We start from the raw sequence: 27,154 nt of genomic DNA on the forward strand, positions 1-27,154 counted from the left end.
TAAAGCCGTTCACCCGGTCTGTTGGTTGACCGTGCTGGAAGCTTTGTGCATACGAAGTAGAACTAATTGATATCTTGACCATTGACCGGATTTAGAAGGTCGATGTCAGGGTATAAGCAACTCACGGTTATCCGGGCCTGAAACATGCAGGCAATATGACAGAGTAAGACAACGCATCCGTCATCATGATTACCTTGTGAGTCTCTCAACAGCAAACAGAAAGTGATGGCTTGCGGAGACTTAAGAGAGGCAAGACAGCCGTCAAAAAGAGCTTTCCCCTACCGTTATGTTAGTTGGTTAGCTCTCTTTTGTCCTCACTTTCGGACATCCCAGGGTCCCTGGATCCCTAGATGTTTGACCACGGGAAGGGAGATGATGATGGACCCCCGAGCACGTATGTAATTGTACCACAAGGGCGTTCCCCGTCCACTTTCAAGCTGTGGCCTCACGGCGCTGGCGTAGCCTGGTAGCCCTGTTGTGGCACCTGGTCTCGGGAGCTAAGAGAGGACCGGGGCAGCCACGTGTGATGCCAGTGGGCAACTTATAGGGGTTCCGCGTCTATTAAATATTAAATGCACGGAATCCGAGGTTATCCCATTTTGGCTGTGCCCCCGTTCCTGCATTGAAATGGAGAAGGATGGCTTACTGTCTTTACTGTACATATCAGTTAACTGAAAAGGTAGGTGGCAGGGTGACTGCTTTTGAGTTTGTGGAACATATCGATCTCCAGATTACTGACCGACCTTATCGCTTTCATTTCGACCCGTGTGGACATAAGATTGAGGGGATTCGTGGATCTTGGCTCACTGCGGTAGTCTTGATTCGATCTTGAAACGTCGAGTTCTGGTGATCTGGACGATCTCCTTGTGATCTCCGGTTGGCCAACCATCTCGCCCATGTGAGAAGGAGCAACTGCCGAGACCAATCTAGCTCTGGTAAAGAGGTAACATTGAGGTTGGGTATTTATGGAGAGACACCCGGATCGACACGCGGTTTGACCTAGTCAGGCAGGAGCAAGTGTCGTTGTGAGTCGCATAATCCAAGACGAGTCGAGTCACTCTGTCAGCACGCCCGGTGAAGCCCCAGGGTTGCCGACACCGGAGAGACAACCCGTTCCTGCCTCTCACTCGAGTCGTTGACGCCAACTTAGCAACAGGGGCGCTTGCGTGCTTTTGCTGCTATCGCGGGGAAGGAAGGATGGCAAGGGCACTCCCTGAATATGAAGTCGCTGTCGGGTTAAAGCCCTGATCGGTGAGATGCCCGGTTCTCCGCCCGGACAAATGATCAACCGCTCGGAGCTTCTTCATTCTTCCTTCCTGTTTCCGATGGTGAGAGCCGGGGATCGCACCGGAACACCTTGACGGCCGTAGTCCCATCAGCTCATGAGGGGTGCCGTCAGGCATTGAGGCACGGCGAGAGCAAGTTCGCAAGGCAGCAGTCGTCACGCAATAATTCATTCTATAACGGAAATCCCAACTATCTATCCCTCTGGCCTTTCCTCCTCTTTGCCTCCCCACTGCATGAGGTGTCTGGAGTGACCGCCTGGCTGTCCTGGTCGCCTCAGAGAACATCAGAGTCCAAATTTGATGGCAACTGATCGATGGCAGAGCAGATCTTCTTGAAGTGAGCGGGCATCCATACATCATAGATATTTTTCGTAAAGCGATATGCTGTCCATTTGTCCTTCCCGTCTGATTCGGTAAAGAGAAACTTCTGGATTGGATGGCGGTAATACTTGGTATCCTCCCCATTTATACCTATTACCGGGTAGTGGCCGTAGATGCGTACCAACTCATGATTATGTGAGATGGAAAAGGCGAGAATCTGCCGGTTAATTTCATCCTCGCGCTTAACAGCACAGAAGAGCTCGACGATAGCCCGCACCGCAAGGGTCATACTATGGGCGTTCTGCCGGTCTGCAATATCGAGCCCAGCGTCGCCATATTTTACTTCGCAAGTTAGGAACGGGAAGTACATATAGTACGTAGCCATGAAGAAGGATTGGTCCCCGGTAGCAACATCGCCAATAAATGGCGATAGCTTATCGAGCTGGTCTTTGGTAAATGCGTCTCGTTTGAACCCAACGGAGTAGTCAGGTTGTGGGCGGGTACTAGTAAGGGGGATCGAGTTGTTCCACCCTTCGTTGACGCTTTCGACAAGGCACTTACAGGTTTTATTCCAGAGTGCGAGCGATTCCGCCGAAGGAACGATAAGCCTTGAGACGTCTTGAATAATCCTCGCCTCATTCTTATTCTCGAGGTTGCGGCAAGCATTCACAAAGATAGGATCGTCAAAGAGGGTTCCCTGAGGAACCGACTGCTTGCCGTTAAGAAGGTCCCTAATAAGCTGCTTACTCGTATCGGTAATACCAAGCTCAGAGATATCCATGTATGAGCCTTTGGTCTGGAGTAGGAGTGTGTATCGCGCATCCCTATACGGCGTACTCTTCTCCTCCCTCGGCTTCTGGTCGCTAGGGGTCGTTGATACCGTTCTCGAGGTCTCTTCTGGCCAGTCGTGCTCGTTTGGCCAGCGGCCTTCCTTTGTCCAGAAAGCAACCGGGTCAGCAGTATGTTTGTGGGCGCTGCTGCTAATCGCTGGCTCGCCAAATGCGTCTTTGATAGGGTGTGGAGGGGATGTCCGTTGTCGCTTTGGGTCTGAGTCTGGGTTGGCCTCGAGTGCGTATTGCTTGCGCTTGCGACCTCTGCTCTGGACAGGCGCCGGTGGATTTCCTACAAGTGTCAGCAAAACATGTCCTTTGGGCGCTGCAAAGAATAAGTACCTTGATTATTTGACGCCGGCGATGGGAGCGCCTTCTGGGACGCTGCTTGGGCTCGAGTGCGGGCCATAGCAATGAGAACGGGGGGCGCGAGGTCCTGGTTATGTGCCTGAGAAGATCTCAAGATCGAGTGACGTGTGGAGGAATGAATGGCTGCGAGCGCGCGGGAAATGGGATCCACCAGTGACAACTATCCCAAAAGGGATGTTCGTCTAGGCTAAAAGCGTCTCAAACTCTTGGCTAAATATCAAGAGTTTGGTAGAGCACCGCAAGGAGTAAAATCAGAGCAAATAGCAATAAAATTTGGAATGCGGGTGACCTTTGGAGCACAGTAGTGACGGGACCGTCATGGGTCAAAATCGATTTGATAGAGAAGCCGACATCAAGGTCCTCAGGGGTCCACAGCATCCATCCCTGACCATCGTGTCAACCTTTGCCAGCGACTGGAAGTGACAACTGTAATCGAGAACCTTTATGTCCGCCGCGACGCTGAAAAACGGCACCAGCATTCAGAGGAGTGGTTCAGCAAAGTGAAGGCGAGAAAACCGTGCCAAGCATTGTCGCAAACCCACACTCCCACCTTCCAAATCGAGAACGACACTGTTGTTTTAACCAAAACGAGAAGGTCTGGCCAGGGGTCCCACCCCTACCACAGTAAAATGGGCAGCCCTCAGCCCCTCACTGGTTTCCAGCAATTCAGCCTTATTCGGTCGAGCCGGCCGTCAACACACATCGACTGCAGGAGATATCTCTCACTTGATCCAACACTCCGACTCCGACCTTCCAGAGACGAATCTTGAGAGAATCGGGACGGGGTTTGTTTCCCCCTATCCACTTGTTTGGTAAGACAGCCACAGAGGGCCTCGACTTGTCAAAAGACAAATCCACAAACCCCAGCCTGAAACAAAACCCTTTGGCTGCCTTCTCGATTGGGATGTTCGTTTTCTGGCGCAGGTAGTGTAACACGGCCGGGGTGGCACAGAAATTGCGTCCAGCTTCCTTCCAGGGTGCCGCCAAGAGATGTGAATGTGGATGGCAGCAATAACAAAAAGACACTTCAGCCCGCAACACCTGCGATGACGGATGCTATATTCTCAGGCTTCGATGACTTCCCAAAGCGAACAACAAGCCGAATCCTCGAAAACGGGCCGTGACCGTGGTGACGGAATGCAGTGAGCTCCCGGCGGTGGAAATGCTGGAAATGGCTCGAGCGCCCATGTTCCCTTGTTGGTAATGTCTTTGGCGTTCCCTTCAAAGCACCTACCAGGAACAGCCTAGCGTGCCATGCGCAAAGTGGCCCGTCCGCTTAAAGCCAGAATTCTCATTGGTTAGACGACGGTGTCTCCAACGATAGACGAACGGCCAACTGTGGAAGGCTAGAAGGGAAGAGTGCGGTGGGGCCGAGACGCAGGCAATGCGAGCTAAACGATCGTTCAACATATTTTCTTAAAACTTTCAACTAGACGAGCTTGGAAACAGCGAGAGGACGACCATTGTTTCGCTGCTACATGGCCGCGTCATGCGTCTCAGAAACGAAGTCCCTGTTGTCCGATCTCGCTTGGATTCTTTTTGTTTTCTCTTTTCTCAACGAAGCTGAGGCGCATATGTAGACGTCGGTCAACGATCGATGTACACCTGCAACTGCATGCCAGTTGTTGCTTTATGCTTATGCTCAACATCACACGTTTGAACTCACAACTCATGGCTATCCTCTCTGCTCGCTAGAGTCATCAAGATTCAAAGTCTCAAGCATGGTTCCGCTGCCTTGGTGTGCATAAGATCAGATCATGATGGCGGTTAGCGTGGCCCGGTAGCTGTGGTCAAAAAGTCAATAGTGACTGTACGGCCGTTGCGAGCCGTTGATGGATCCTCTGCCACAGGTGCCTTCCTTGCCTGGAAAAAGAAGAAAAACCGCGAACCTCTGTCGCACTTGGCCATGTTGAGCTGAGATGGAGTGGAGGGGGGGGCCTCGAGGGCAAAGAAGTAGGGGGTGAGAGATTCCATATTGGGGACCGTTTTCCGCCAGACCCCCACCCCTGTCTTTTGCATCTCACTCAACCCGGACGGTTAGCTAAGAAGTGAAGGTTCGTTGTGTCCAGTTAGGTGGTGGTGTGAATGCCTGCACTACCTAGTTCGTGGTACCTTCCTCCACCACCTTCTTCGTGCTCGCTCCTCTCTCAGCTCCGTATTTCGCACGAACACAATCCGAACAGCTGCCCGAATCCCGTCTTGCCCGTCTTTTTGCCCATTCCCGTCTCTCTTTCGCCCTTTCCACTCTTCCCGGGCAAGCCCTGACTCTAAGAAAACTTGGCTTACCACTGCCCTCTTCCTTCTTGCAAGAGCCTGATTTTCAATACCATTTCACCCCTGCCACCACACTATACTTGGCTTTGGATCTGACCGTTTCCTTCCTTATTCCTTCGATACTCCGTACCCTCCTTTACACTGACTTCAGTTCCTTCTCTGTCTGCCCGCGACCTCCGTCTTTCTCTTTCGCGCATCTCAACCTGGCTTACCTACACAAGCACACACCCAAACTCTCAATTGTCACCATCCCGCCAGCAGCGCCGGCCGCCGAGAGCACCCTCTCATGCGCCTCCACCCTCCGTCGGACTCGGCCTTTCTATGCTAAGCTTTTCCCACCCTGGCGATCACTCCACAGAGTCACACCTCCCCACACTGCCGCCCAAGCTGAGCGACTTCACTACCCAGGAAGCAGCTTGAAGAAAGGCGACTGTCGGTCCCGACTTTGTGTATCTGTCGCCCTCATCCACCCTCCAGGTCCCTGCATCAACTACTCATTGGGTTCCAATCTCAGGGAGAAAGGACTCTTGCCAAGTGAGGATCCGCTCACGACTTTCCTTGTCTCACCTCTCTTTCGCTTGGATCCAATTCTCTCTGGCCGCGAGTTATCACTACCTGGCACGGGGCTGGGCAACATGCCAAAAAGCACGGATTAGGAAGGAGGAAGCTACCAGCGAACAACCGACGAACGGATTTCTTAGATCGCTTCCAGGCGGTGACGGCGGCCCCTTGACGATACCGATTCAGCAAACGCCGCCGACAGACGAATTGGGGGATTTGGGACTTATAAGCTAGAGTTGAAGCACACGTTGTGCACCCGCCCACACGGAGAGCGGGGAGGTGTCGACTCATGGATTCCAGCGATGCCTTCTCGCAGCACACCGTCGGCGATGAGGCGTCGCAGCGCCCGCGCCGTATGTCGATGGAGGAGGACTTGTTCTATCGGGAACTCATGACCTCACGACCGGCGAACCCACCTAGTTATGAGACGGCCATGAAGTCAGCCATGGCCGCGCAAAGGAGAGCATTGGCTACAGCACAACAGGGTTCACAACCGGTCGCTCCTCCAGAAGATGTGCTGCCCAAGTACTCATGCGATGTGCATGCCGAAGGTGTCTTTATGAGGAAGATGGAAATCGAACATACGATCAAACGCGCCGAGGTCCGAAATTGGCAGATGGTTTATGTCGAACTGAGGGGGACTGCACTCAACATCTACTCGGTCAAGAAGGAACGCACATGGTTTTCGCCGAGACATGACGGCCCCGATATCTCGCCAGATAGTCCTCCGTGGGTCAAGAAGGCTTCTTTGGAGAAGAGTTACTGTCTACAGCATGCGGATGCCGGAATCGCCGCTGATTACAGAAAGTGCGTTAACATCTCTTGAGGTTCTTGATGTTTTGATGGCTGACACAACAGCAGGCGGCGCTATGTGATCCGTTTACGAGCAGAGACGGACCAATTTCTACTATCATGTGTCGAGCTCAAGACGTTTGTCAAGTGGCTTGATTGCATCTTTGCCGCCATCAACGTCGCGGCACCTATCGATGAGCGAGACTTCCCTCGAGATCAGAGTATACCGCGGCTTCAAAGGTTACGATGGCTTCGTGGGGAAAGGCCAACTCCGGAGGACAACATCAGCGGCTTTCAGAGGTTGAACGAGAGGAGGCAAAGTATCGCGTCAAGTAGGAGTGGTGAGGAGGATGAGGAAAACGACAGGAATGGGCGAAACAGCACAGCACGGCCACCGACGATACATGAAGAAGAGAACGAGCGGGGAAATCAGGGGCAGGACGACTATGCAGCATTTGGGCGAGGAGGCATCGGTCAACACCCGATAGTAGGTCGGCTATCGACAACATCGTATCCGAACGAGAATGTCGACCCAGACACGGGAAAATGGCGGCCGAGGCAGATATGGACCGAGACGCACGACCATCTATACGCTAAGCTCTGTTATTCGGTCTTGCTGTTCAAGAGTCCACGGAAAAGCAACTACATTATCTCCAACGGCAAGCGATGGTACGTGGACTGGGCAACAGGGCGGATGGTACGCGTGCTGCCTCCGGCATACGGAGAGGTCGAGCTATTCGGCCCATGGCAGATCATCCGGGCGGAAAACAGACTGCTCTAAGGGGCCATCAAAACCAAAAATTAGGGTGGTTACGGGCCCGGTCCCCGCTTTGGACTCGGGTTGCGGTGGGATGTTGTTGTGCTGTTGCCTTACTTTTATCAGATACCCATTTCCTTTGTCAATTTCCATTTATTATCATCATCATAGCTTGGGTTAGCGGGTTGACCGGAGCGGCTAGAGTGGCATATACCTGCATTGGTTTTGATTGGATCCGTTTGCATTTTCTGGAAGCATAAGAGAGAGACTGCGAATCCAGAGCCCGCTGTTTCGACCACATTTTCCTTACTATACCAATACCATACATATTCTTGTTTCTTGGAAAGGAAAGGGGGGTTGGCTACTGGAGTTTGGCATCGTGTTTTGATGGAAGAATGGCGGATGGCAGCATGACAGCAGCGGTGGGCAAAGGGACTTCATGGTACACGATAATTATCTGGCCTGATCCTGTCTGCTTGTCTGCCAGTCTGCATTTCGTTGGTTACCGGCATAACTACGAGACATCAGAGAGAATGCTCTCGTAGATGGGTACCGCAGGAAGCGGTCACCTAGATGGCTGGACAGGTGGTTGGTTCGGTTTGGTTGGCTATGCATATATACTCCCATTCATACACGTATATAACTTGATATATCATTGTTGATACACGTTCTTGGCTACATCGATTGAGAGTTTTCAAGCGAGTGTGATACTTGTGTCTGCACGGAAGAAGAAAAGATGAGCATCTTTCCGAGACCAGGCACCATCGGATCAGACAGTCTATATAGACTAGACGGACGTGGCCAGTCGCTACTTAGTTTGTCTCGTAGTACCAACTTCATGACGGCCCAAAACTGGATGCCCTAACCCAGATGCCAAGGTCGCCTCAAGTTGAGAGAATAGAGGATGCATGCCCGTGATCGCCTTGGCTTACTTCGAGACAAACTAACTCCCTGACGTCATGTTGATATACCGTACCGCGTCATCATACTTATCGTGATGAGCTCCTGTTATGTTCACAGCAGTCCGAATCCATAAGTAGGCTTCCACAACCTCTTCACTGCCACCCTTCTTCTTCTCATCCACAGTTAATTCTCCACTCCCTCCCTCTCTTCTCTCAGTCGCTTCGTTCATCACATTCTTTCTTTCCCCCTCTCTCACTGTCACTGCTGTCGGTCCAAGTCGGCACGTCTTAACTCCTTCAATAACCCACGTAGCCAGCCCAATGCTTCCCAGACCAGCCCACTTAGAAGAAGCCGAAACCAATCCATAAACCCTTTTCCCCCTCACCTCACCTCCCCTCCTCCCTCCCTTCCTTTCATGTCTGTCTCCAAAGGATGGATGAAATCTCACCTACATAGAGACACCCTCAACACCAACATTTTTAACTTTTTCATCAACCCCCCTAATCTCCTCCACCAACCCCTTCTCCACCACGCCCTCCAATAACTCATTAGCCCCCTCGACATCCTTCAGCGCTTTTTCTACTACGGCCAGCAGTTCTTCGATTTCCGCTCGTTGCGCTTGGATCTCTTGAAACAGCTGGTGGTTTTCCGATTGCGTTTGTTGGAGGGTGGTGGTTAAAGAGGAATGGGTGGTGGTGAGGTGGGGCGTGAGGTGCGCTGAGAGGATGACGGGGGGTGGGAGGGTGTGTGGTCTATGTCACATCAAACAGTCAGTATTTAGTTATGGGCGAATGGATGGATATAAAAAGGGGGGAAAGGAGGAGGGAAAAGAAAAAAAAAAAAAAAAAAAAAAAAACTTACGGTACGGGCGGAGTGGCATCATCACCACCACCAGCTTCTCGTTTCCTCTTATTCGCTTCGCCGACCAGTGTCTCGAGCTCGTTGAGTTTGGGAACCACTTGTCTTGCTTGCAGGATGGAGTTGAATTCTTTCTGTTTCCGCCGTGTTTCGTCAGCCTCAGTTCTGTTCACTTTCTCGGTTTTTTTTTTTTTTTTTTTCGTTTTGTTTACTCCCAGCCATCTTCCCCATCTTTATCCCCCGCTGCTTCAACACCTCCCTCGAAACCCCCCCCCCCCCCCCCCCCAAAAAAAAAAAAAAATCAAATGACCTCCCACCCACCGTCTGTCTTCCTCTTCCACTTTCTAATCCCCAAATCTCAACTTCCCAACTTCCCAACTTCCCAACTTCCTCCCACCACACAAAGCCAAACGAAAAAGAAAGAAAAAAAAAAACTCACATCACACTGAACCCCCAACCGCTCAACCATCTGCCGTTGCACAAACTCCAGCGTCCCCGGCGCCCTTGCCGCAATGGTCGGGTAACATGCCGCAAAGTTGTCGCGCGAGATCTTGTCGAGGGTGTGCCGGAGGGTGGTGGAGAACAGCTGTTGGAGGCGGGTGGCGCGGGGGCCGGGGGTTATTTCTTGTTGTTCGGGTTGTTGTTGGGGTTGTTGGTTTTGGGCTTGATCGGATGAGGGTGGTGGTGCTGGTTGGGAGGAGGGTTCGGAGGGGGGGTCGGCTGGTTGTTGTTGTTGTTGTTGTTGTTGTTGTTGTTGTTGTTGTTGTTGTTGATTTTGTGTTTGGTTTGTGGTGGATTGTGGTTCTTGTTGCTGGGTCTGGGATTGACCGTGACCGTTCGTTTCTTGGGCTTGTCCTTGCGGTTGCGATTGCGACTGAGACTGCGGTTGCGCCGACGACGACGGCATTGCTTCTGGTTGTTGTGTTTGGTCTGTTGACATGTTGCTTTCTCTTCTGTACTGCTGCGCTGACTTGATGGCGTCGCGGTTGCTTCGTTGGCCGGTATCAATGATCGCGTAGTGCGGTTGGTGAGAGTTGTCTTGGTGTAGTGGTGTAGAAGATGGAGGAAGCGCGTCGCGTGTGATAAGATATAGCGATCCTCACCTGTAGGGAACCTGTACGAACCCGATCCGATGGCGGGGAATGCGGGGCAGCATGCCCGGGGCTTGGCCTGCTTTTGACAGCCCGCCTACAGCACATGCAGGCCCCTGTGTGCCCCTAAAATGACACACACCCCTGGGGGTCTCTGGGTGTGCGCGGGCATAATTCCGCAGTCTCGGTTGAGTTTGAATCAAAGTTAAAGTCAAGGTACAGTGACGTATCTTGAAGGGCATCGAGACATCACGATTCTGTAACCATGTCCCACTAGTAGTAAAATCCCATTCATCATTTATCTTGACAGCAAATATGTTATGTACAAGACTCATCAACATTTCTTTTGAGAATTGGTCCAACTGATGGCACCAAAACACCCATGATCCAGGTCATATATCCACAGCATCCATCATCCATCATCCATCATCTCATGACCATCCATAAAGAAACCCAGACGCCATGCCGGCATGCATAAAAACACAAGCCAGCAAAGAAGAGAGAAAACAACCCACGCAAAAGGGGGAATAGAAAAAGCCCAGCCCATACAAGAAAAGCCAAAACAGCCAAACAACCAACCCGATACAGCGGGCTCAACACAAGTCACTCGCTAACCTCCAAGCGATGACTCCGCAGCAGCTCGTTGCCTACTTCCCTCTCTCCTCTCAAACCTCCTCCTCTGCCTCCTCTCCGCCGCACTCGACACCTCTCTCTTAACACCACTCGGATTCTGGCTTGCAACACCACTCGGATTCTGGCTCGCTCCGCTCGGGCTCAGCGCGCTCCACTGCCCGGGACTATCCAAGCTAGAAATGGTCCCCGCGGCATTAGGCATCTGGCCCGACGGTCCCGCATACGGCGGCGAGTCCTTCCCACTAATCGGCCTAGTCCCCTGTCTCGCAAACGCCGGATTGGGCGGGGACAGCGGGTCATCGAAATCCGGCGGCAGCCCGCTGCTTCCACCGTGGGACGCCTGCTGCCTCGGTGTACCGCTACCGCCCGTGTTAAGAGGGGCCGGATATAATGGGTTGACAGAAGGGTCTACCCTCGCCTCGGCGGCCCGCTCGGCTCTTCCTCGCTGGCTCGAACTCCTGCTCTCGCGGCGATCCGACCTGCGATAGCGCCTGCCGCTGCTCGGCTCCGATTCCGAGTGGCTGCTGCTAACCGAGTCGCCTCGGCGGCGCCGGTTGTTGCCGTTGTCCTTCCTGGCGTCCTCGTCCGTCATCCTACGCAGAGTGATGTTCCTATCCCTGTCGCTCTGCAGCTTGACCTTGACGCTAGTAACGGGTTGGTCAGAAGGGCCGCCTTTGCGACGCCGGTCGTCTTCTTGTTGTTGTGCGGCCAGGAGACTGGCGGATGCAGCTGCTGCCGCGGCCGCCGCCTCAGCCTCTCGTCGTCGCCTATCAGCATTGACATCTGTCAGGTCGCTGCTGCTTGTATCGGTCGGGGGTCTCAGTGGGTAGAAAACGCCGCGCGGGTCGGGAGGCATGGGGGGCATGCCAATTGGGCCATTTCCAGGAGCTGGGTTACCGGAGGGTCCAGGGGTAATGGGAATAATCGTAGGCGGCGCACCAGCACCTCCTGCAACCGGGATGGGTGCAGGTGGTGGTCGAGCTCCACCGCTCACGGTCGCTGGATCGTAAGGGGCATGTCCTCGCGGCTCCATGGAAGAAAACTCGTCAGAAAGAAGCGAAGTTCCGGTCGTGCTGGTGATGTCTGTTGGCGCTGCTGGACGCATGGCAGCTGGGCGACGTTGAGAGTCACGTCTGGATGGACTGGGGTAGCCATCACCAGTGTACTTGGAGTTCCGACGTCCAGCTCTGCGTTCTTCCTCTTCATATCGTCTGTCCTCTTCATCCCTTATCCGATCCTCTTCCTTTCCTGCACGGCGATCCACCGTCTTTTTGGCGAACCAGCCAAGACCAAGCCCAGCGAACAGACCCTTCCCAGCCCCGCTGTTCCGTTTCTTCTCGGGCTCTTCTCTTCTAGAAGGGCTAACGTAGGAAGAATAGTCTGAGGCAATCGTGCTCTCGAATCGCGAATTACGACGGCCAGCATGCGAGCGCGGTGGTGTGCCAGGTCGGTAAGGACGTCGGTCATCTGCAGCGCTCTCCACTTCGGAAGGAAGAATAACCGGGTTCTGCTTGGAATTTCGTCGATTGTCCGTCCGCGTGAAGTCGGTGTAATCGGTATAATCGCTTTCGGTTGGTGCCGGACCTCCCCTCCGCGGAGGAACACGGCTGGGTGTTTCTGTTGAGACGGCCGAATATTCGTCATCACGGCGGTCATGATTCTTCTTCAGATACTTGGCAGCCAGAAGACCGGCGCCAAGCCCAGCCAGCTTACCCATCCACCCACCTCCTCCACCTGTGTTGCGTCGCGAAGATACGTCGGTATACTTGTCGTCGTGATAGCTGTCGTGCCTGCCATGTGAAGAGATGACTTCAGTTTCCCCATCGTGGGGAGCATGCGAGCGATATGGGCTGGGACTGCGGTCCAGGGCCATTTCCTCGTCCCGGTTACGCTTGCGACCACGGAGCATAGCCAATGCGCCGGCACCGGCTGCGAGACCGAGCCATTTCTTCTTTCCGTGGTGGTGGCTCTCCGATTTCTCATCCGTGTATCCAGTAACCTCAGAGCGGGTGCCACTTGCATAGTACTCGCGACGGTCCTTGTCTCTGTAATCAAAAATGAAGTACAGAAAGAGAAGAAACCCCATCCAAACGGCATAGAGAACGAAGCAGTACTTGGGCGAGCCATAGAGCGTCAGACCAAGAGGCACCTGCGCGATACCAAGGATGGCAATAGCGCGGCCCATCCAACGATGAAGATGTAGGCGGAAGGAATGGCCGGTAATTTTGCGAATAAGACTGCCACCAAAAGCTTGAACAAGAATCATGACGTAGATGGCGACGCCGATGCCATGGTGTGGGTTTGTGAGGTTTCGGGGAGGACCGACAGCGATGAAACCGAGAACGAAGACGACAGTGCTGAAACCGACAGTGAGGACCTGAAGGTATGCATGATATCGGATGGCGTATCCCGGCTTGCGGGAGTAGAAGCGGGCAATGAGGACGGCAATTGGGATGATAAAGAGGAAGGTGATGGCAGCTATCACTCCGTGGCCGAGAATGAGACTGTGATATTCGGTCAAGGTCGAGAAGCGATTGCCCATGCCTGTCATCCATGAGAAGAGCATTGTTAGTTCCATTCTTCTTGTTCAATGGACGGATGGGTGAAAGGAATGGAAGGCTTCAGTCGCAAGACAGTCAGTACATACCATTGTATCGCATAGTCTCAAAGTTGAGACCCTGGAGATTGGGAAGCAGGAACGAGTTCTTCTCAAAGTCCCAAGTTCCATCGCCTACCGTCATGGTATTGGACGAGTAGGAACTCGACCCGGGCGGTGAAAGATTGTTCGCCATGGCGGGCACGACTTGCTGGAGACGGCCAGCTCGGAGCAGGCCGAGGAAAGATCAAGAAGTTGCTCAATCCTCCGTCTTCTTGCAAAGATCAAGAAGTTGGATGAAGAATTGGCGAAAGCTGTTGTGCGGCGGTTCGCGCCTGGCGACAAAAAGATTCGTTGCCAAGTTCCTGGGACCTGGACCGCTCCAGGAACAAACGGGGGGGCTGGCGTCGATGGCGGGGCAGGACAGGCGCTGACAGGGCAGCAGTTGCGAGCTGAGCTGAGCTGGGAGGGCTGAGTCGGGAGGGATTGTTTACTTCAGATAGGGAGTCGCTGTTGTCGCTATTCGCTACCCACAAAACCTTCAAGGTGGAGGAAAGACTTGTGTCTGCACGAGTTGCACTTGCACTTGCACGGGAATGCACATGGCGATTCTTTCTCCCGTCGCTGCTGGTCGCCCTGGAATCGTCATGGAACCTGCATTCGCGCTTTCCTGTTGCACACTTGCACCAAGATCGAGTGGACAAGACAGCGCTGCTTCAAGATTACGGAGGCTGGGGAAGCGCTTTCCAAGGCGGGTCACTTTCAGGGCGTCACGGTTGGTTGCTGGGGAACCGAGCTTGGGCCACCCATCCCCAGCCCCCTCACAACAGCTTCTCCAACCTCCATCGTCATCTCCACTCCCGCCGTTTTGGGACGCCAGGAACCGGTAAGGACCGCCAGGGCAGCTGGGCGACAGGGGTTGCGCTGTCTTCAGCCCGAGTGCGGGGACAGGGGTTTCCATTCTGCAAACACTCTTTTCTCTCTTCAACCCACATTTTGTCGTGATGTTTTGAAGTTTGAAGCATTCAACATCTGAAGAGAATGTGCAGAGAGGATGAGAAGTCAGAGCTAGAGGTGACTATACTTTTATACTGACCATTATCTCTAGGGTCTACAACCAATCCCTTGTAGACTGTATGGTACAGAACAGCAAGTATCCATAAGGTAAACCCCTCCTCCCTCTCACTCTCCGTCGGTATCTTTTGTCAACTTGGGGCCTCAGAAGTGAGAAACCAGCCCTATGAGGCATCGCTTAAGCTTCAACGCCTAGCAATGGCTTCATATCCGAGCTTGGCGACAATGCTTAGCTTGACTTTACATCGCTGCCTGACTCTTTGATCACAATAGCAGGTAAATAAAACCCAGCAAGTCTCCCTACGAGGAGGTCTGGCAATATCAGTTGTTCCAACCTCAAATCTCCTTCAACCACCAGTCCAGCCTCACCAAAACCCACCATGTCAATGATCCAGAGATCCCTCCTCCGCATGTCTCAACAAGTGACAGCCGTCATCAACCTCCCTCTTCAGCCCAGCGAACCAAGCATCTTCGCGTCACTCTCCCTGCATGGCCAAGACCGCATCCGCCTCCAGTTCCCCGACGATATCATCAGCGACATCCGATCCATCATCTCGGCCGCCTGGGAATTTGGCATAACTTCCAGTGGCCCCTAAGGCGACGAGGCCTACCGGTACGAATTAAAAGGCCGTCCGTTCGGAGGCCACCACTTCCTCACCTCACACGAAAAAACCGAGGCCGTACAAGCCAGACGACTGGTTCGCGACATCCTCGCCTTCCTCTACATTCGCTCCTGGCAGCTCATCTGTCCGTTCAACTGAAGTATCCACGCCAGCGCAAAGACGAGCTCATCTTCCGTCGCTTTCCCCCGGACGCACCTCCTCTGCCGGCGGTAGAATGGTTAGCTCTGGGCTTCTTGTCTGACAATACTTAGGATAAGGGTCATTAATGATGCTGAGAAAATGGACGGTGTCGATACGGACGCTGACTACATCGGGGCTGCCATTGCAAAGATGAGGGACGTGTTTCAGTCATTGGACTTGTTCGAGAAGGGCGAGTGGGATAATGACTGCTATGAGTTCCGGCTGAGAAATCGTCCGTTTATACAGCGCGGCGTGGAGGCTAATAAGGTCCGGCTCATGAACTTGAGGCTTGTTGAGCTGCTTGACGAGCTGGGATGGACTTCTCATGCGACCGTTTGTCAGAACTCGGGAGGTGATGAGTGCGGGATGCCGGATACTTGGTATTTTGTTAAGCCGAAGGGGTCTGGTGTGTGAGGTTATGGCCGTGATGATAGTGGAATTCTTCAAGCTGGAAGACGGGAAAGAGAGCTGTGGATCATGGTGGTCGATTTCGGTGCGCATGCCGACGATGCTACCCTACTTGCACACGAGACTGTCTCGTATTCCATTCTAACTGGAAGACGGAAACAGTTTTGGCTGCAGTAAAAGCGCGAGAAGGGACCGTACCGTCATCGATCGATCACTGCACACAGGTACCTGACAGGTGTGAAGAGATTGAGAAATCCAGTGCGTGCAATCGATGCCGACCATGGACTTACGTCACCGATCCGGAGGAAATTCCGGTTTGAGCCTAAAATGAGGCTTTTGGGGATCTCAGAGCGGAATCCAATGCTGATGTCTTGTTGGCTTGGTTCTTCAGAGAGGCCTTTGATCAGGCTCAAAGGGTCATGAAGAACTCGAGACACCTTGAATCAAACCAGAACATTGGAATGAGTTTAACAGAACTATCATATTTGTTGAAACAGAGCACACAAAGCCGGAGAATCAAACCATCAGTTTGAAGACACCATGAAGTCCCGCGCTAATGCGCCTCCTTTTCAGGGTTATTCTGAGAGGTGGAATATCTCGGCAAGTTGTATCCGACCACCGACCTTCCTAACCGCATTGTCTCTAAGCGTCAGCTAACTTTGGATGCAAGAACTCTGTGAAATACGAGAACAAATGGATAGCATGGCGGTGACGATGGACATCTCACGGTGTAGGTAGCAGTTGTCCATCGACTGAGACTGCAGCGACCGGAACGTTACCTCTACAGAAGGAACCTGCCCTCCGCCACAATCTCAATGACGGAAGTGGGACTTTATTCACGTCACGGTTCTTGGCGCTTACCCTAGGCTCAGTTGGTAACTGGAACTTTGAAGCTCTCACTCTAGTTATCAAGACTGACTTACAACGGTGAAAGAGTTTCCATCCCATGTGGGATCGGTAAAGCCGTCCTTTCTTCTCTCTCGTAAAGCTTATACGAGGGGTCCTTACTCGAACAAGCTCACAAACAATGGATACTCGAGCGGGGACTGCCAATGCAACCAAGCAATACGTGGTTGCTCTGGTTCGTTGACCGTCCAAATCCACGATAGCTTCGTTCTTATCCTCGTCGCCGACCCACCAGCCATGATGCCGGATCGTCCCAGCAATGGGGCCATCATCCCGAACCCGCCGGCCACCTTCCGTCTTCCATGGGTGTCCTTCGCCAGGGCCAGAACTCGTGATCCTCATCGGCATTGGTTTTCCATGCAACCTTCCTTCCCTTGGCTCTCCAACTGCAACGTCAGGTAGGAAAGAAGTCCGTGGAAAGATTCTGTCTCTGGATGGTTATATAACCTCCCATCCTCTGTCCCCCATCGACTCTGATCACTCTTCATCTTCATCAACAGCATCACCCGCAGACACCACTTATCCAACTTTTTGGTTAAACACACAATCTGTTCCAGTCTCTTACCCATTCACCCCTTCTCACTCTCCACCATGAAGTCTTTCACCTTGTCCGGCGTCATCGCCGCTCTCACTGCCACCGCTGCCGTCCAGGCCCAGACCTACTCCCAGGATGGACCTTTCTACCTGAAGCTCAAGTCCAACGATACCTCCCTCGACGGCAAGTACCTCTACGCCTGCCACGCCGGCGCCGCCATTGAGTCGCTGTGCCTTGGCAGCACCCAGGATCCCGCCGGTGCCTCTTCATCCTCCTTCTACTACAACTACACCGTCAACGACAACGTTCCTTCCAACTCCGGTCTCTTGATCTGGAACCTCCAGGCCAGCGGTGCTGATGGTCCCATCACCGTCTCTTCCCCTCTGTCTTTCAACTACGACCCTGGCTCTAATGTTGCCACGACTCTGTTCATGGTACGTTATTCCCTGTCATCCCTCCTCCACCGCGAGTATCACTTACTAACATGCCCTTCACAGCCTACTGCTTCCCCGAGCCTCCAGGTTGCCTTTGACAACGAGAACCAGCTGTTTGTTCCTACCTACACCGACGACTCCAAGTACGTTGCGGGCCAGTACCCCGAGTACCCTGGCACCATCGCCCTTCAGAACTGGCAGGCATGCTGGGCGCAAGTTGGAGGCTACTACTACAACGTACTCGCGTGGGTTACTAGCGGCGCGCCGAAGAACCCCACTTGCAAGGCTGTGAAGGTCGCCAAGGTTAAGGTTGCGGCTTAGGAGGCTCAACAAGAGAAGCCCAAGGGCGACCAGGTTGGGGAGGCTGCTGCTCAGATCCCCGACGGCCAGGTACAAGACACTGAGCAGCAAAACCCGGAGGATGACCATGCCGAGAAGGGCTCTGAGGAACAACAGCCCGAGGGTGACCACGCTGGAGAGCCTGTCGCCCAGATTGGTGATGATCAGGTGCAGAATGTTCCTGCTCCGGCTCCGGCTCCCCCGCCTGCTCCTGCGCAAGATGGACAGGACGATGAAGAGAATCATGACCAGGATGACAATGAGAGCTCCAACGAAGAGTAAACGGACTGGATTTCATGGCAAGGAAGAAGAGACCGGATGGTTGGCTGATTTGGGCAGAACATGCATGATTAATCGCTAATGTTTTCTTATTGAGAGTAATGACGGACGAATTTCGATGCTTTGGCGTTGAGGACAGTTATGGTTAATACATTTCATTTCATTGACTTTATTCTCTCTACTCCGTCTTTTGGTGACTGTAATGACCGAGATCTCGTGAAACGCATGGCAGATGTCTGGTCTGAATTCCTTCATCTTATATGTACCGAATACGTACAGACATGAGCAAATTGACATTGAAGTAAGGCAACTAACCATATAAAAATCATTCCGTACATAAGCCCGGCGCCGATATCATCAGTCCTGGCATTGGTTAACCGACTGTGTGGGCGGTGGCGCATGGCTCAGATCTTCGTCCCGAAAAGTTGCACCTTTACTGCCTCTTCAATGCTTGGACGAGGCCCTGCATCGCGAAGATTGGCTGGATATACATCGGGAGCCTCATCATAGCCCAAGTATAATGGTATGTAGTAGTTCAAATAATAGTAGTGGTGATGGAGGATTGGTAGTCGTTGAGAAGAGGGCTTGCATGGTATCTGCAGGCTTTGGCTCGGCTTTTCGTGCCCGGCTGCCCGGGACTTGAGGGACGTGGGTGGTGGTAAGCAATGATGAATGGATATCGTTGGTCCGATCTCGATACGCAATGGTATCCAAAGCCTGGCCGGGAAATTCGATAAACTTACAGATGATGGTGGTGTCGATCCGAACCGCTTCTCTCATACAGACTTCAAAGGCGGCTGACGCGGGGCACCCGGAATCGAATCCGGAGTGTGCACCCCAAACCATTGAACAAGTTGCCCAGCCTGAGAGAATAGTTGCCTTATTTTTTGGGGGGGTTTGAGTTCGTGGTTGCTTGCCTTATTTTCTCGCTGGTTGGCTTGAGAGTTGAGGCTGCAGGTCCTTGTCTTGGGATTAAGGCATCCAATCTAGTGTCGTTTTATGTGTGTGAAACCATTTTTTTGGGCTTTAAGAGACATCATGGCGAGGTACTGGGTGGGGTGTTGATATCGGAGCCTTGTTCCCCTTGTTCCGGGGGGTGGTAACGGTTGTTTATGGTGTTGGGTGTGGTATATCTTCTTGTTAGTCTGCCCTTTTTTACCCAGGATTCAATCGTGGAATCCGGTTTTACTGACTCGAGAAGTTGGGCTGGTAGGTGATGAGAGGTTTTGAGATTTATCGTTTGTTGGTACCGCAGTATCTTACACCTTTGGAAACGCCAGAAGAAGAACATCGATTGTGATTGTGAGAATGGAAGATCAGGGATTTGTGTCGTTTCCGATAGGGACGATTGCTGGTCAGCAGCAACAACAACAACAACAACAACAACAACAACAACAACAACAACAACAACAACAACAACAACAACAACAACAACAACAACAACAACAACAACAACAACAACAACAACAACATGCAACAGGGCACCAGTTCTCGGCTTCACCTATTGGAACCACTCAGCCCGGACAGAATGGATTCTTTCCACCGCAGAGTATGGACTCAACACCTCGCCCTCCTCGCCATACGCAGCAACTACATGTACCACCCCAGAGACAGCCCGGGATGGCATTAGCGTCACCACACCACACCACTCCCAACCTGTCCCATCAAGCTCCTCCTGCCCAGCACATCGACCTCCCAAGCAATATAGAAAGAATGACCCAGACCAAAGCCGAGGTGGGGAAGATGAGGGAGATGAGGGAGGGTGGTGAGAGGCATAGGCGAGCAGGATCTCAATCCCCTTCCTCCTCCCGGAAGTTCGTCAAACATCATGGCCATTGGTACTGCGTCACGGGAGAGGGGAGCAAAAGGCGGCATTCACGGCATAAAGATAAGAAGAGGGGGAGGGGGAGGGGGAGGGGAGACATGGGGCAAGAAGCTGCTTGTGATGTTGCTTACCATAAGCGGTCATCGAAATTGGGTGTCCATGCGCTTGCGCTGTACAGCAGAGGGTTGGGAGGTGAATCAAGGAGGGGGAGTTCTGAAGGGGTTGTTGTTCAGTTGCAAGGGGGGAATAATTTGCAACATCAACAACAACCTCCTCGACTTGGACCTCCTCCTTTGCTGCCACATCACCCGGTGCATCATCAACCACAACCTCAGTTCCACCCACAGCAGCAACAGCAGCAGCAGCAGCAGCAGCAGCACCCTCACCAGCATCACAATCTTCAACAACAACAACATCCTCCTCATTTTCAATCCCAACAATCACATCCGATATCTCAACACGGCTCCAACCCGACATTCCCAGGTTGGAAAACACCACCTTCCGGGCCTGGAGGACCAGGAGGGTTGCACCCGGTTGGACCAGTTCCTTCAACTCAGGGGCAAGTCCCGGCAACTTCAGCAGGATGGCCAGCAGCAGCAGCAGCAGCAGCAAGACCTCCAGCCGGGCCGTCTATGCCATTCATGGCAAAACACAATGGACCACCAGTTGGACCAGTTGGACCAAGCCAACAAGGCCTATTCAATGCCCAGCAGCTAGCCCACCACCACCCAAGCCTGGCCGCCCGTGTTGCTCCCTCGTCCGGCACTGGCAGCTTGAATTCTTCTTCTTCTTCTCCCACCACGCTCTTCTCCAGAGCGAGAGGAGATTCGGGGAGTGAGTCGACGGGGACTGGATATACTGAGCAGTATACTGATTCAGAGTCAGAGTCCGAGTCTGAGTCGGACAAGGAAAGTCGTAGCGACAGAGGTGGCTACCACCACCACCACCGTCACCATCGCCATGACGGCGGCCATCGAGACTCACGCTCACGCGCTCATGGTGCTGCTGGTAGTAGCCGGGGTTCTTCACGGTCAAGGTCTCGGTCTCGTTCGAGATCGCCAAGAACCTCTTCTGTCTCTCATTCCAAATCCAGAAGGAGGACTTACGACAATCGTCGACGGCCATCACAGTCGCGGTCTCGTTCAAGGGATAGGGCTGGTTCAAGGCCGCCGCGAGGGGACTACTCGCACTACCGTCGACAGCGATCAGGGTCCTCCTCCGAGTCGCAATCAAGGTCGCAGCACTCAAGGTCGCGATCAAGGTCGCAATCAAAGTCAAGAACGAGGAGGGTCTTCCACTCTCGTCGACGGCCACGCTCCTCCTGCTCACGCTCCTGTTCCTGCCAACGATCTCCATCATATCGAAACTACCAACACAGCAACAAGAAACATCACCCCTGCCACCGCCATTGTCAGCGTTGCTCCTCCAGTGCGATTATTCTGTCAGACGGGACGACGAGAAACGAGGAGTTCCTACTACGACGGCCCCCGCCGCCCATGCCCATCCATCAACAACAACAACAACACCGACGAGCAAATCCAGCAGACGAAAACCTCCTCGATCGAAAATTCCAAAACCTGCAGATCAGTAGAAAGAAGAATTCAGAGTACGCAGCGGCGGGCTCGTATCGGTATCTACCAGCTGATAGGGAGAAAAGATGGATTGGGTCTGGGTCGTTGGTGAGTGACGTCGATAGTCCCGAGCCAGCAGAGGTGAGGAATTTTCGACTTGATGCAGGTAGTGGTCGTGGTAGTCATGCTGGTCGTGGCGGGTTGAGTATAAGGGGTAGTAGGAGAAATGATGGATGGGAAGATGAGAGGCCTCGTAATAGTGATGATAGGGGGATGAACTTCCCACTTGGGAATCAGGGACATAGCAGAAATCCCTTTGATCCTTTGCCGAAGGGGTTTCCTGGACGTTAGTACAAAGGAAGGAAGCAGCCGCAACGTTTTGGGTTTGCTAGTGTTGGATTTCCAGAGCCGGTCTTCTTATTCAGTTTCCTATCATGGTATGCAATGAAGCTCCCTTTGGTCTTTTTTTTGGGAGCAACTACAGAAAGATGTAATCAAACATAAGATGGGGAAGAAAAGATGTTGATTTTTCCGCGGCCGCAACCCTATCCTGCCCCTGTCCAAGAAACCGTGAAACGTGTACCGCTAAGCCAAAGCGAAGCTGTGACGGAAGAGAAAAGGGAAATCTATGATACACATCCCCCAGACCATCGATGAATTGTAAAAACTGTTAAACATGCTCACTCCTCTACTTAATATGATTCCTCCCAGTCCCATGACCAGTGACGCATCCCGTAGCTTATTCTTCCTGACCGAGTGCGCTTCCCCTATTGCGGCTGCTCAGCTTTTGTCTCCTGATCATCGGTGTCATTAATGGTCATCTCGACGTCCTCCTGTGTCGCCCGCGGCGTGCCCGTTCCCTCATCGGCGGCCTTGGCGCTGCTGCTGGCTTTCCTCTCATTGGTGGTAGTCTCGGCATCGGCATCACGATCAACATCCATCTCCTCGGCCATCGCACCCTCAGCATCATCCGTCTTGTTGCCGGTATCGCTTTTCGCGCCGCCGCCGGGTTTGTTGTCCACTGTCTCTGCCTCTGCCTCTGCCGATGCTGATGCTGATGCTGCCGCCTTCTCCGCCGCTGCCTCTTCTTCCTCCGCCTTGGCCGCCGCATCGTAGGCATCTTTCTCCTTCTTATATCGCTCCGCATCCCGATCGGCTCGGTCTTGGAACTCTTTCCTGCGGTCTTCGGGGAGATCTTTCCACTCGCGCGACAACGCCTCTTCTTCGACATCGGTATGATCGCCGTCGTTCTCGTTGTCGTTGTCGTTGTCGTTGTCGTCCTCGGGGCTGCCGGACCCTTCGGCGGCTTCCTTGCTGGCCGCCGCCGCCGCCTTTGCCGCAGCTGCCTTCTCTTTCGACGCGGCGCGCTTATCGTCGCAGTAGAGTTCGAAGGCGCTGCTCGGCTTGAGGGGCCTGAAGGTGCCCTTGTGCAGACCGTTAGTCGGGTGGGCGGCCGAGAAGGCGTCGGAACTCGGCGACTGGGTCTGAAGGTTCTGGTTGATAAAGGTGGCGCCTGCGGCACTAGGCAGGTCGAGGTTGGACATGGCAGAGGGCTTGCGATGTCCCCGCTTGATACGCAAGGGCTTCTCCTTTGGCTGCACGGTTGTTGCTGTCAGCTTACCGACCCGACCTGTGCGTGATTGATGAAGGGATGTATGATGATGTTGATGATGGCGAGTATGTCCGCCCGGAAGAGGTGATCCTGGGGGTGATGATATGGCGTCACGTACTGTGGGCGGCGGACTGGGGCTGCCGTCAGAGTCCTCCACGTTAGTGCTCGTCCTCTTGGCCAACTGCTCAAGAAGGAACGCCCGCTCCAGCCTCATCTTCTCGACCTGGCGCTTCAGCCGGGCCAGACGCAGGCGAGCGGCATCGTTGGCCTCCTCGACCTCGTTAGTGCGCTGCTTCAGCTGGATGCACTTCCTGCGGTAGGCCTCCTCGACCGAGGGAGGCAGCTGGGGCGGAACTGAGCTCGCTGATGGGGGGCGATGGGCAGAAGGGTCAGTAACCTTTTTCTTCATTTTGAGGATGATGGAGGAAGACATGATGACGGGGAATGATGGAGAAGGGAGGATTCGCCAAAGGGAAAGGGTTTCAAAGGGAAAAACGGATGGAGGTGGCCAGGGCAGAATATGGAGACGTGTTTAGGTTAATGGGTGTATGGGAACCTGGACCTACCTGGCGCCATTGTTGGAGTGGTTACCGTGTGGTGGTGAATTAATGATTAATAGTGGAGTTGTTCGTGTTTGCGATCGTGAGTCGTTACGAGAATGACGAACGAGGAAGAGGCGAGGCGACTTGTTGTTTGCGGAAAGAAGAAAAGGGAGCGTAAAAAGTCATGCACTGTCTGTCGGGCGGTCACAATGGAATTGAAAGTTGAAGTTGGGACGGAGAGAAGGAACAAGTGAATGGATGAGGTTGACAAAGTCCCTGAAAGTCACGAAACGACAGAGACGCCTGTCCACGTACCGCTGTAACAATCGCGACGGGACAAGGCTGATGTACCCAAGTACAGTACAGGTCCACTATTTCTGAAAGCTGGAGGTCCCGCAGCTGCTGTCCTGGATGCTCCTCTGAAAGTCGACGATTCTTGGTCGCCAGATCAAGGGATATTTTGGCATATGCGGATACCTCTAGTGTTAAACGCTTAGGTCCATGCAGTAACAAGTTTGCTGCGGTGAGCTGAGTGGAAGGTCTAGAGCTTCCCTATTCGCTTATACCAGACCTTGCCTGCCGCCAGCCCGCCACTGCTGTCTTCTATCCGCTTCATCGACTTTTTTTGTGGGCCCCGCCCGCTGGGGGGAGCTCCTGAGGAGGGAGGTCCATTTGGCATTTGGCTACGGCCAGCGAAGACACCGCAAGACGGAGGAAGCCCGACCAAACAACAAAGATTCAGGAGAAACACCAGAATCGAAGCCCACCATGTCCTTGAATATCCCCAACGCCCCGAACGCCGGCTTGTTCAAAGGCGGCTACAACAAGTAGGTTTTGTCTCTTTTAATAATTCAGCTTGTTGCATCACTGTCCAGTTCTACCCCGCCAAACTCCCCTCCATGGCTTGCTTGCGCCTATCCTATGCGGTCCCAAGGGGTTCATGATGCGTGACCTTGATACACAAGCTCTAACCATGTCCCAACCCCCAACAGCTACGATTCCGAGGATGGCGCCGTCCTTCGCAACATCGATGCCTGCAGGGCCATCTCCTCGACCGTCCAGACCTCCCTCGGTCCCTATGGACGCAACAAGATCGTCATCAACCACCTCCAGAAGATGATCCTGACCTCCGACGCCGCTACCATTCTCCGCGAGCTCGATGTCGTCCACCCCGCCGCCAAGCTGCTGGTCATGGCCAGTCAACAACAAGAATCCGAGATGGGCGATGCTACCAACCTTGTCACCATCCTTGCCGGTGAGCTCCTGAAGAAGGCCGAGGACCTGTTGCGCATGGGTCTCAAGACTTCCGACATTGTCACCGGTTACGAGCGCGCCCAGAAGATTGCCCTGGATACCCTGGAGGAGCTTGTTGTCGACAAGGTGGAGGACTTGCGGTCGCAGGCCGGCTTGAGCAAGGCCCTCCGCACCGTTATTGCCAGCAAGCAGAACGGTAACGAGGACTTCCTGGCCGACCTGGTCGCCGAGGCCATCCTTGCCGTTCTCCCCAAGAACCCCGCCAACTTCAACGTCGACAACATCCGCGTCGTCAAGATTATGGGTGGCAGCCTCGACCAGAGCCGTGTCGTCAAGGGCATGGTCTTCCCCAAGGAGCCCAACGGCACCGTCAAGAAGGCCAAGAAGGCCAAGGTAGGTGTCTACACCTGCCCCATCGATACCAGCCAGACCGAGACCAAGGGCACCGTCCTACTACACAACGCCCAGGAGATGCTCGACTTCACAAAGGGAGAGGAGAACCAGCTTGAGACGGTGGTCAAGGAGCTCTACAACTCAGGCCTCAGAGTCCTCGTTGCCGGTTCCACAGTCGGTGAGCTGGCGATGCACTACCTTAACAGATACGGCATCCTGGTCATCAAGATTCTTTCCAAGTTCGAGCTCAGGCGCGTATGCAGAGTTGTCGGTGCCACTCCCCTGGCCCGTCTGGGTGCGCCCATGCCCGACGAGATGGGCAGCATCGACGTTGTGGAGACTATGGAGATTGGCGGTGACCGCGTTACCGTGTTCAGACAGGAGGATGAGGTCACAAGGACAGCAACCCTCGTTCTGCGGGGCGCTACTCAGAACCACCTCGATGATGTTGAGCGTGCCGTCGATGACGGTGTCAACGTCGTCAAGGCTATCACAAAGGATGCTCGCTTGGTCCCCGGCGCCGGCGCCACTGAGATCCAGCTCGTCGAAAGGATACAGGCTATTGGCGAGAGAACCCAGGGTCTCGCGCAGTACTCTATCAAGAAGTACGGTGAGGCGTTCGAGGTCGTTCCTAGGATATTGGCGGAGAGCGCCGGTCTGGATGCCACCGAGGTGCTCAGCAGGCTCTATGCCGCCCATCAGAAGAAGGACACCTGGTCGACGGGTGTGGATGTCGAGGTATGTTTCAGCCGTGTATACACTCGCGTGTTATGCAGTGACTGACAAGTTTACAGAACAACGACAACTCCGGCACCCTTGATGCCGTGAAGGAGGGTATTCTCGATCTCCTCGTAACCAAGCAATGGGCTATCAAGCTCGCCACCGAGGCTGCCAGGACGGTTCTTTCTGTTGATCAGATTATCGTTGCCAGACAGGCCGGTGGTCCCAAGCCCCCCGGTCCCAACCCTGTAAGTTTTCAACAAGTCCGCCCTTTCTTGACTGACTCGGAAAATTTGTTGCTAACTACTCGTCTGCCACAGAACTGGGATGAGGACTGATCTGTTAGAAGAGCGGAAAACGTGTAATTGAGCCAAAGGGATAGATACTGCGGCTTGTGAAATGAAATGTTGATATAGACAGCAAGGTGACATAGCCGTGTACTCAAAGTAATACCCAAATTTCGGTCTGGCAAAGATCTGTCTGCCCTTCTCACACTATCTGGTCTGTGTGTATGTCGGTCTCTCCGAGATGTCCCAATGGCCACGCTTGCGCTTTGTCGCGGTATCAACAAACACTATCTGCTTCTGTCCCGTCTCCATCAAATCGTATGGATTGAGAAAGATTTCAGTGTCATGGGTACTCGTCAGGCCTGCAAAATCGCTAGTCACCGCCGATTTTGCAAGCCTGACGAGTAGCTGCTCCCTCCCTCACTCAGTGACCAACTGTCCACGGCGTGACCTTGACATCTTGAACAACCTGAACTCTTTAGCTTTCAACCTTCAGGTCCAATGGAGGGAGTTTCACTTGCTTACGCATTTGGTCACTCGGCTCGTCACCTTGAATCACATGCCATATCTATCTTTCCGATGTTGATATGGCCTTCTTTTTTTTCCCCATCTTTTCCTTGAACATCAGTAGTAATTGCTCGATCAGATAGATGTCTTTCAAAAGTCCAGTTACTTTATTGCCCATACCATCAGCTTCTCCCCTCTTGGTGGTGCCTCGTAGTCATACTCTGAGGTATCTATCTGCCACGCATGTTTTCCTGCTACCATGTGTCTCCCATAGTGAGTGCTAGAATAAGGAAGGCATCGACTTTATTCTTCCCGGGTTCACCTTCAAGGAGTACTGCATTTATTTGCTAACTGCTCAAGTAGTTACCTACAGCTCAGTCACCAAGTGTGACGC

At 53.3% G+C, this 27,154-nt stretch overlaps 8 protein-coding genes across 8 annotated transcripts; 5 read left to right on the forward strand and 3 right to left on the reverse strand.

Annotated features, from left to right (window-relative positions):
* Positions 1-1,324: 1,324 nt before the first annotated feature.
* B0H65DRAFT_474215 (uncharacterized protein) lies at positions 1,325-3,277 on the reverse strand. Its single transcript, XM_062827234.1, has 2 exons — positions 2,780-3,277; positions 1,325-2,729 (listed from the first exon to the last, which is right to left on the reverse strand). The coding sequence occupies exons 1-2, from the start codon at positions 2,844-2,846 to the stop codon at positions 1,561-1,563; spliced, it is 1,236 nt and encodes a 411-aa protein (XP_062679925.1). The 5' UTR covers positions 2,847-3,277; the 3' UTR covers positions 1,325-1,560.
* Positions 3,278-5,501: 2,224 nt separating this feature from the next.
* B0H65DRAFT_278041 (uncharacterized protein) lies at positions 5,502-7,273 on the forward strand. Its single transcript, XM_062822839.1, has 2 exons — positions 5,502-6,448; positions 6,503-7,273. The coding sequence occupies exons 1-2, from the start codon at positions 5,931-5,933 to the stop codon at positions 7,212-7,214; spliced, it is 1,230 nt and encodes a 409-aa protein (XP_062679926.1). The 5' UTR covers positions 5,502-5,930; the 3' UTR covers positions 7,215-7,273.
* Positions 7,274-8,541: 1,268 nt separating this feature from the next.
* Positions 8,542-13,467, reverse strand: B0H65DRAFT_430291 (uncharacterized protein; the record flags this gene model as incomplete). The annotated part of the gene is made up of 6 exons (XM_062824872.1): positions 8,542-8,845; positions 8,955-9,085; positions 9,391-10,049; positions 10,658-10,917; positions 10,966-13,219; positions 13,323-13,467. 6 exons carry the CDS (start codon positions 13,465-13,467, stop codon positions 8,542-8,544), a joined length of 3,753 nt encoding a protein of 1,250 aa, XP_062679927.1.
* A 1,258-nt stretch (positions 13,468-14,725) lies between these two features.
* Positions 14,726-15,562, forward strand: B0H65DRAFT_511015 (uncharacterized protein; the record flags this gene model as incomplete). The annotated part of the gene is given in 4 exon segments (XM_062828449.1): positions 14,726-14,930; positions 14,943-15,092; positions 15,128-15,185; positions 15,220-15,562. 4 exon segments carry the CDS (start codon positions 14,726-14,728, stop codon positions 15,560-15,562), a joined length of 756 nt encoding a protein of 251 aa, XP_062679928.1.
* Positions 15,563-17,053: 1,491 nt separating this feature from the next.
* B0H65DRAFT_579188 (uncharacterized protein) lies at positions 17,054-18,460 on the forward strand (the record flags this gene model as incomplete). The annotated part of the gene is made up of 3 exons (XM_062830753.1): positions 17,054-17,431; positions 17,495-17,740; positions 17,822-18,460. The coding sequence occupies 3 exons, from the start codon at positions 17,054-17,056 to the stop codon at positions 18,050-18,052; spliced, it is 855 nt and encodes a 284-aa protein (XP_062679929.1). The 3' UTR covers positions 18,053-18,460.
* A 693-nt stretch (positions 18,461-19,153) lies between these two features.
* On the forward strand, positions 19,154-22,204 carry B0H65DRAFT_278098 (uncharacterized protein). The gene has a single exon (XM_062822840.1). It carries the CDS (start codon positions 19,358-19,360, stop codon positions 21,794-21,796), a length of 2,439 nt encoding a protein of 812 aa, XP_062679930.1. The 5' UTR covers positions 19,154-19,357; the 3' UTR covers positions 21,797-22,204.
* An 8-nt stretch (positions 22,205-22,212) lies between these two features.
* On the reverse strand, positions 22,213-23,466 carry B0H65DRAFT_430508 (uncharacterized protein; the record flags this gene model as incomplete). The annotated part of the gene is made up of 1 exon (XM_062824884.1): positions 22,213-23,466. The coding sequence occupies one exon, from the start codon at positions 23,464-23,466 to the stop codon at positions 22,213-22,215; it is 1,254 nt and encodes a 417-aa protein (XP_062679931.1).
* Positions 23,467-24,254: 788 nt separating this feature from the next.
* Positions 24,255-26,539, forward strand: B0H65DRAFT_474240 (T-complex protein 1 subunit theta). Its single transcript, XM_062827235.1, has 4 exons — positions 24,255-24,426; positions 24,592-25,984; positions 26,041-26,214; positions 26,287-26,539. Exons 1-4 carry the CDS (start codon positions 24,368-24,370, stop codon positions 26,302-26,304), a joined length of 1,644 nt encoding a protein of 547 aa, XP_062679932.1. The 5' UTR covers positions 24,255-24,367; the 3' UTR covers positions 26,305-26,539.
* The last annotated feature ends 615 nt before the right edge of the window (positions 26,540-27,154 follow it).

This window comes from Neurospora tetraspora, assembly GCF_033439725.1.
Source record: "Neurospora tetraspora strain CBS 560.94 chromosome Unknown B0H65scaffold_6, whole genome shotgun sequence".
In the NCBI taxonomy this organism is placed as follows: domain Eukaryota; kingdom Fungi; phylum Ascomycota; class Sordariomycetes; order Sordariales; family Sordariaceae; genus Neurospora; species Neurospora tetraspora.

Bases quoted from the DNA above. Each gene is read 5' to 3' on its own strand.
- B0H65DRAFT_474215 (XM_062827234.1), bottom strand. From the start codon at position 2,846: ATGGCCCGCACTCGAGCCCAAGCAGCGTCCCAGAAGGCGCTCCCATCG. The intron at 2,730-2,779 runs GTACTTATTCTT...TGACACTTGTAG, and splicing joins GCCGGCGTCAAATAATCAAG to GAAATCCACCGGCGCCTGTC.
- B0H65DRAFT_278041 (XM_062822839.1), top strand. From the start codon at position 5,931: ATGGATTCCAGCGATGCCTTCTCGCAGCACACCGTCGGCGATGAGGCG. The intron at 6,449-6,502 runs GTGCGTTAACAT...ACACAACAGCAG, and splicing joins ATCGCCGCTGATTACAGAAA to GCGGCGCTATGTGATCCGTT.
- B0H65DRAFT_278098 (XM_062822840.1), top strand. From the start codon at position 19,358: ATGGAAGATCAGGGATTTGTGTCGTTTCCGATAGGGACGATTGCTGGT.
- B0H65DRAFT_474240 (XM_062827235.1), top strand. From the start codon at position 24,368: ATGTCCTTGAATATCCCCAACGCCCCGAACGCCGGCTTGTTCAAAGGC. The intron at 24,427-24,591 runs GTAGGTTTTGTC...AACCCCCAACAG, and splicing joins TTCAAAGGCGGCTACAACAA to CTACGATTCCGAGGATGGCG. The intron at 25,985-26,040 runs GTATGTTTCAGC...ACAAGTTTACAG, and splicing joins CGACGGGTGTGGATGTCGAG to AACAACGACAACTCCGGCAC.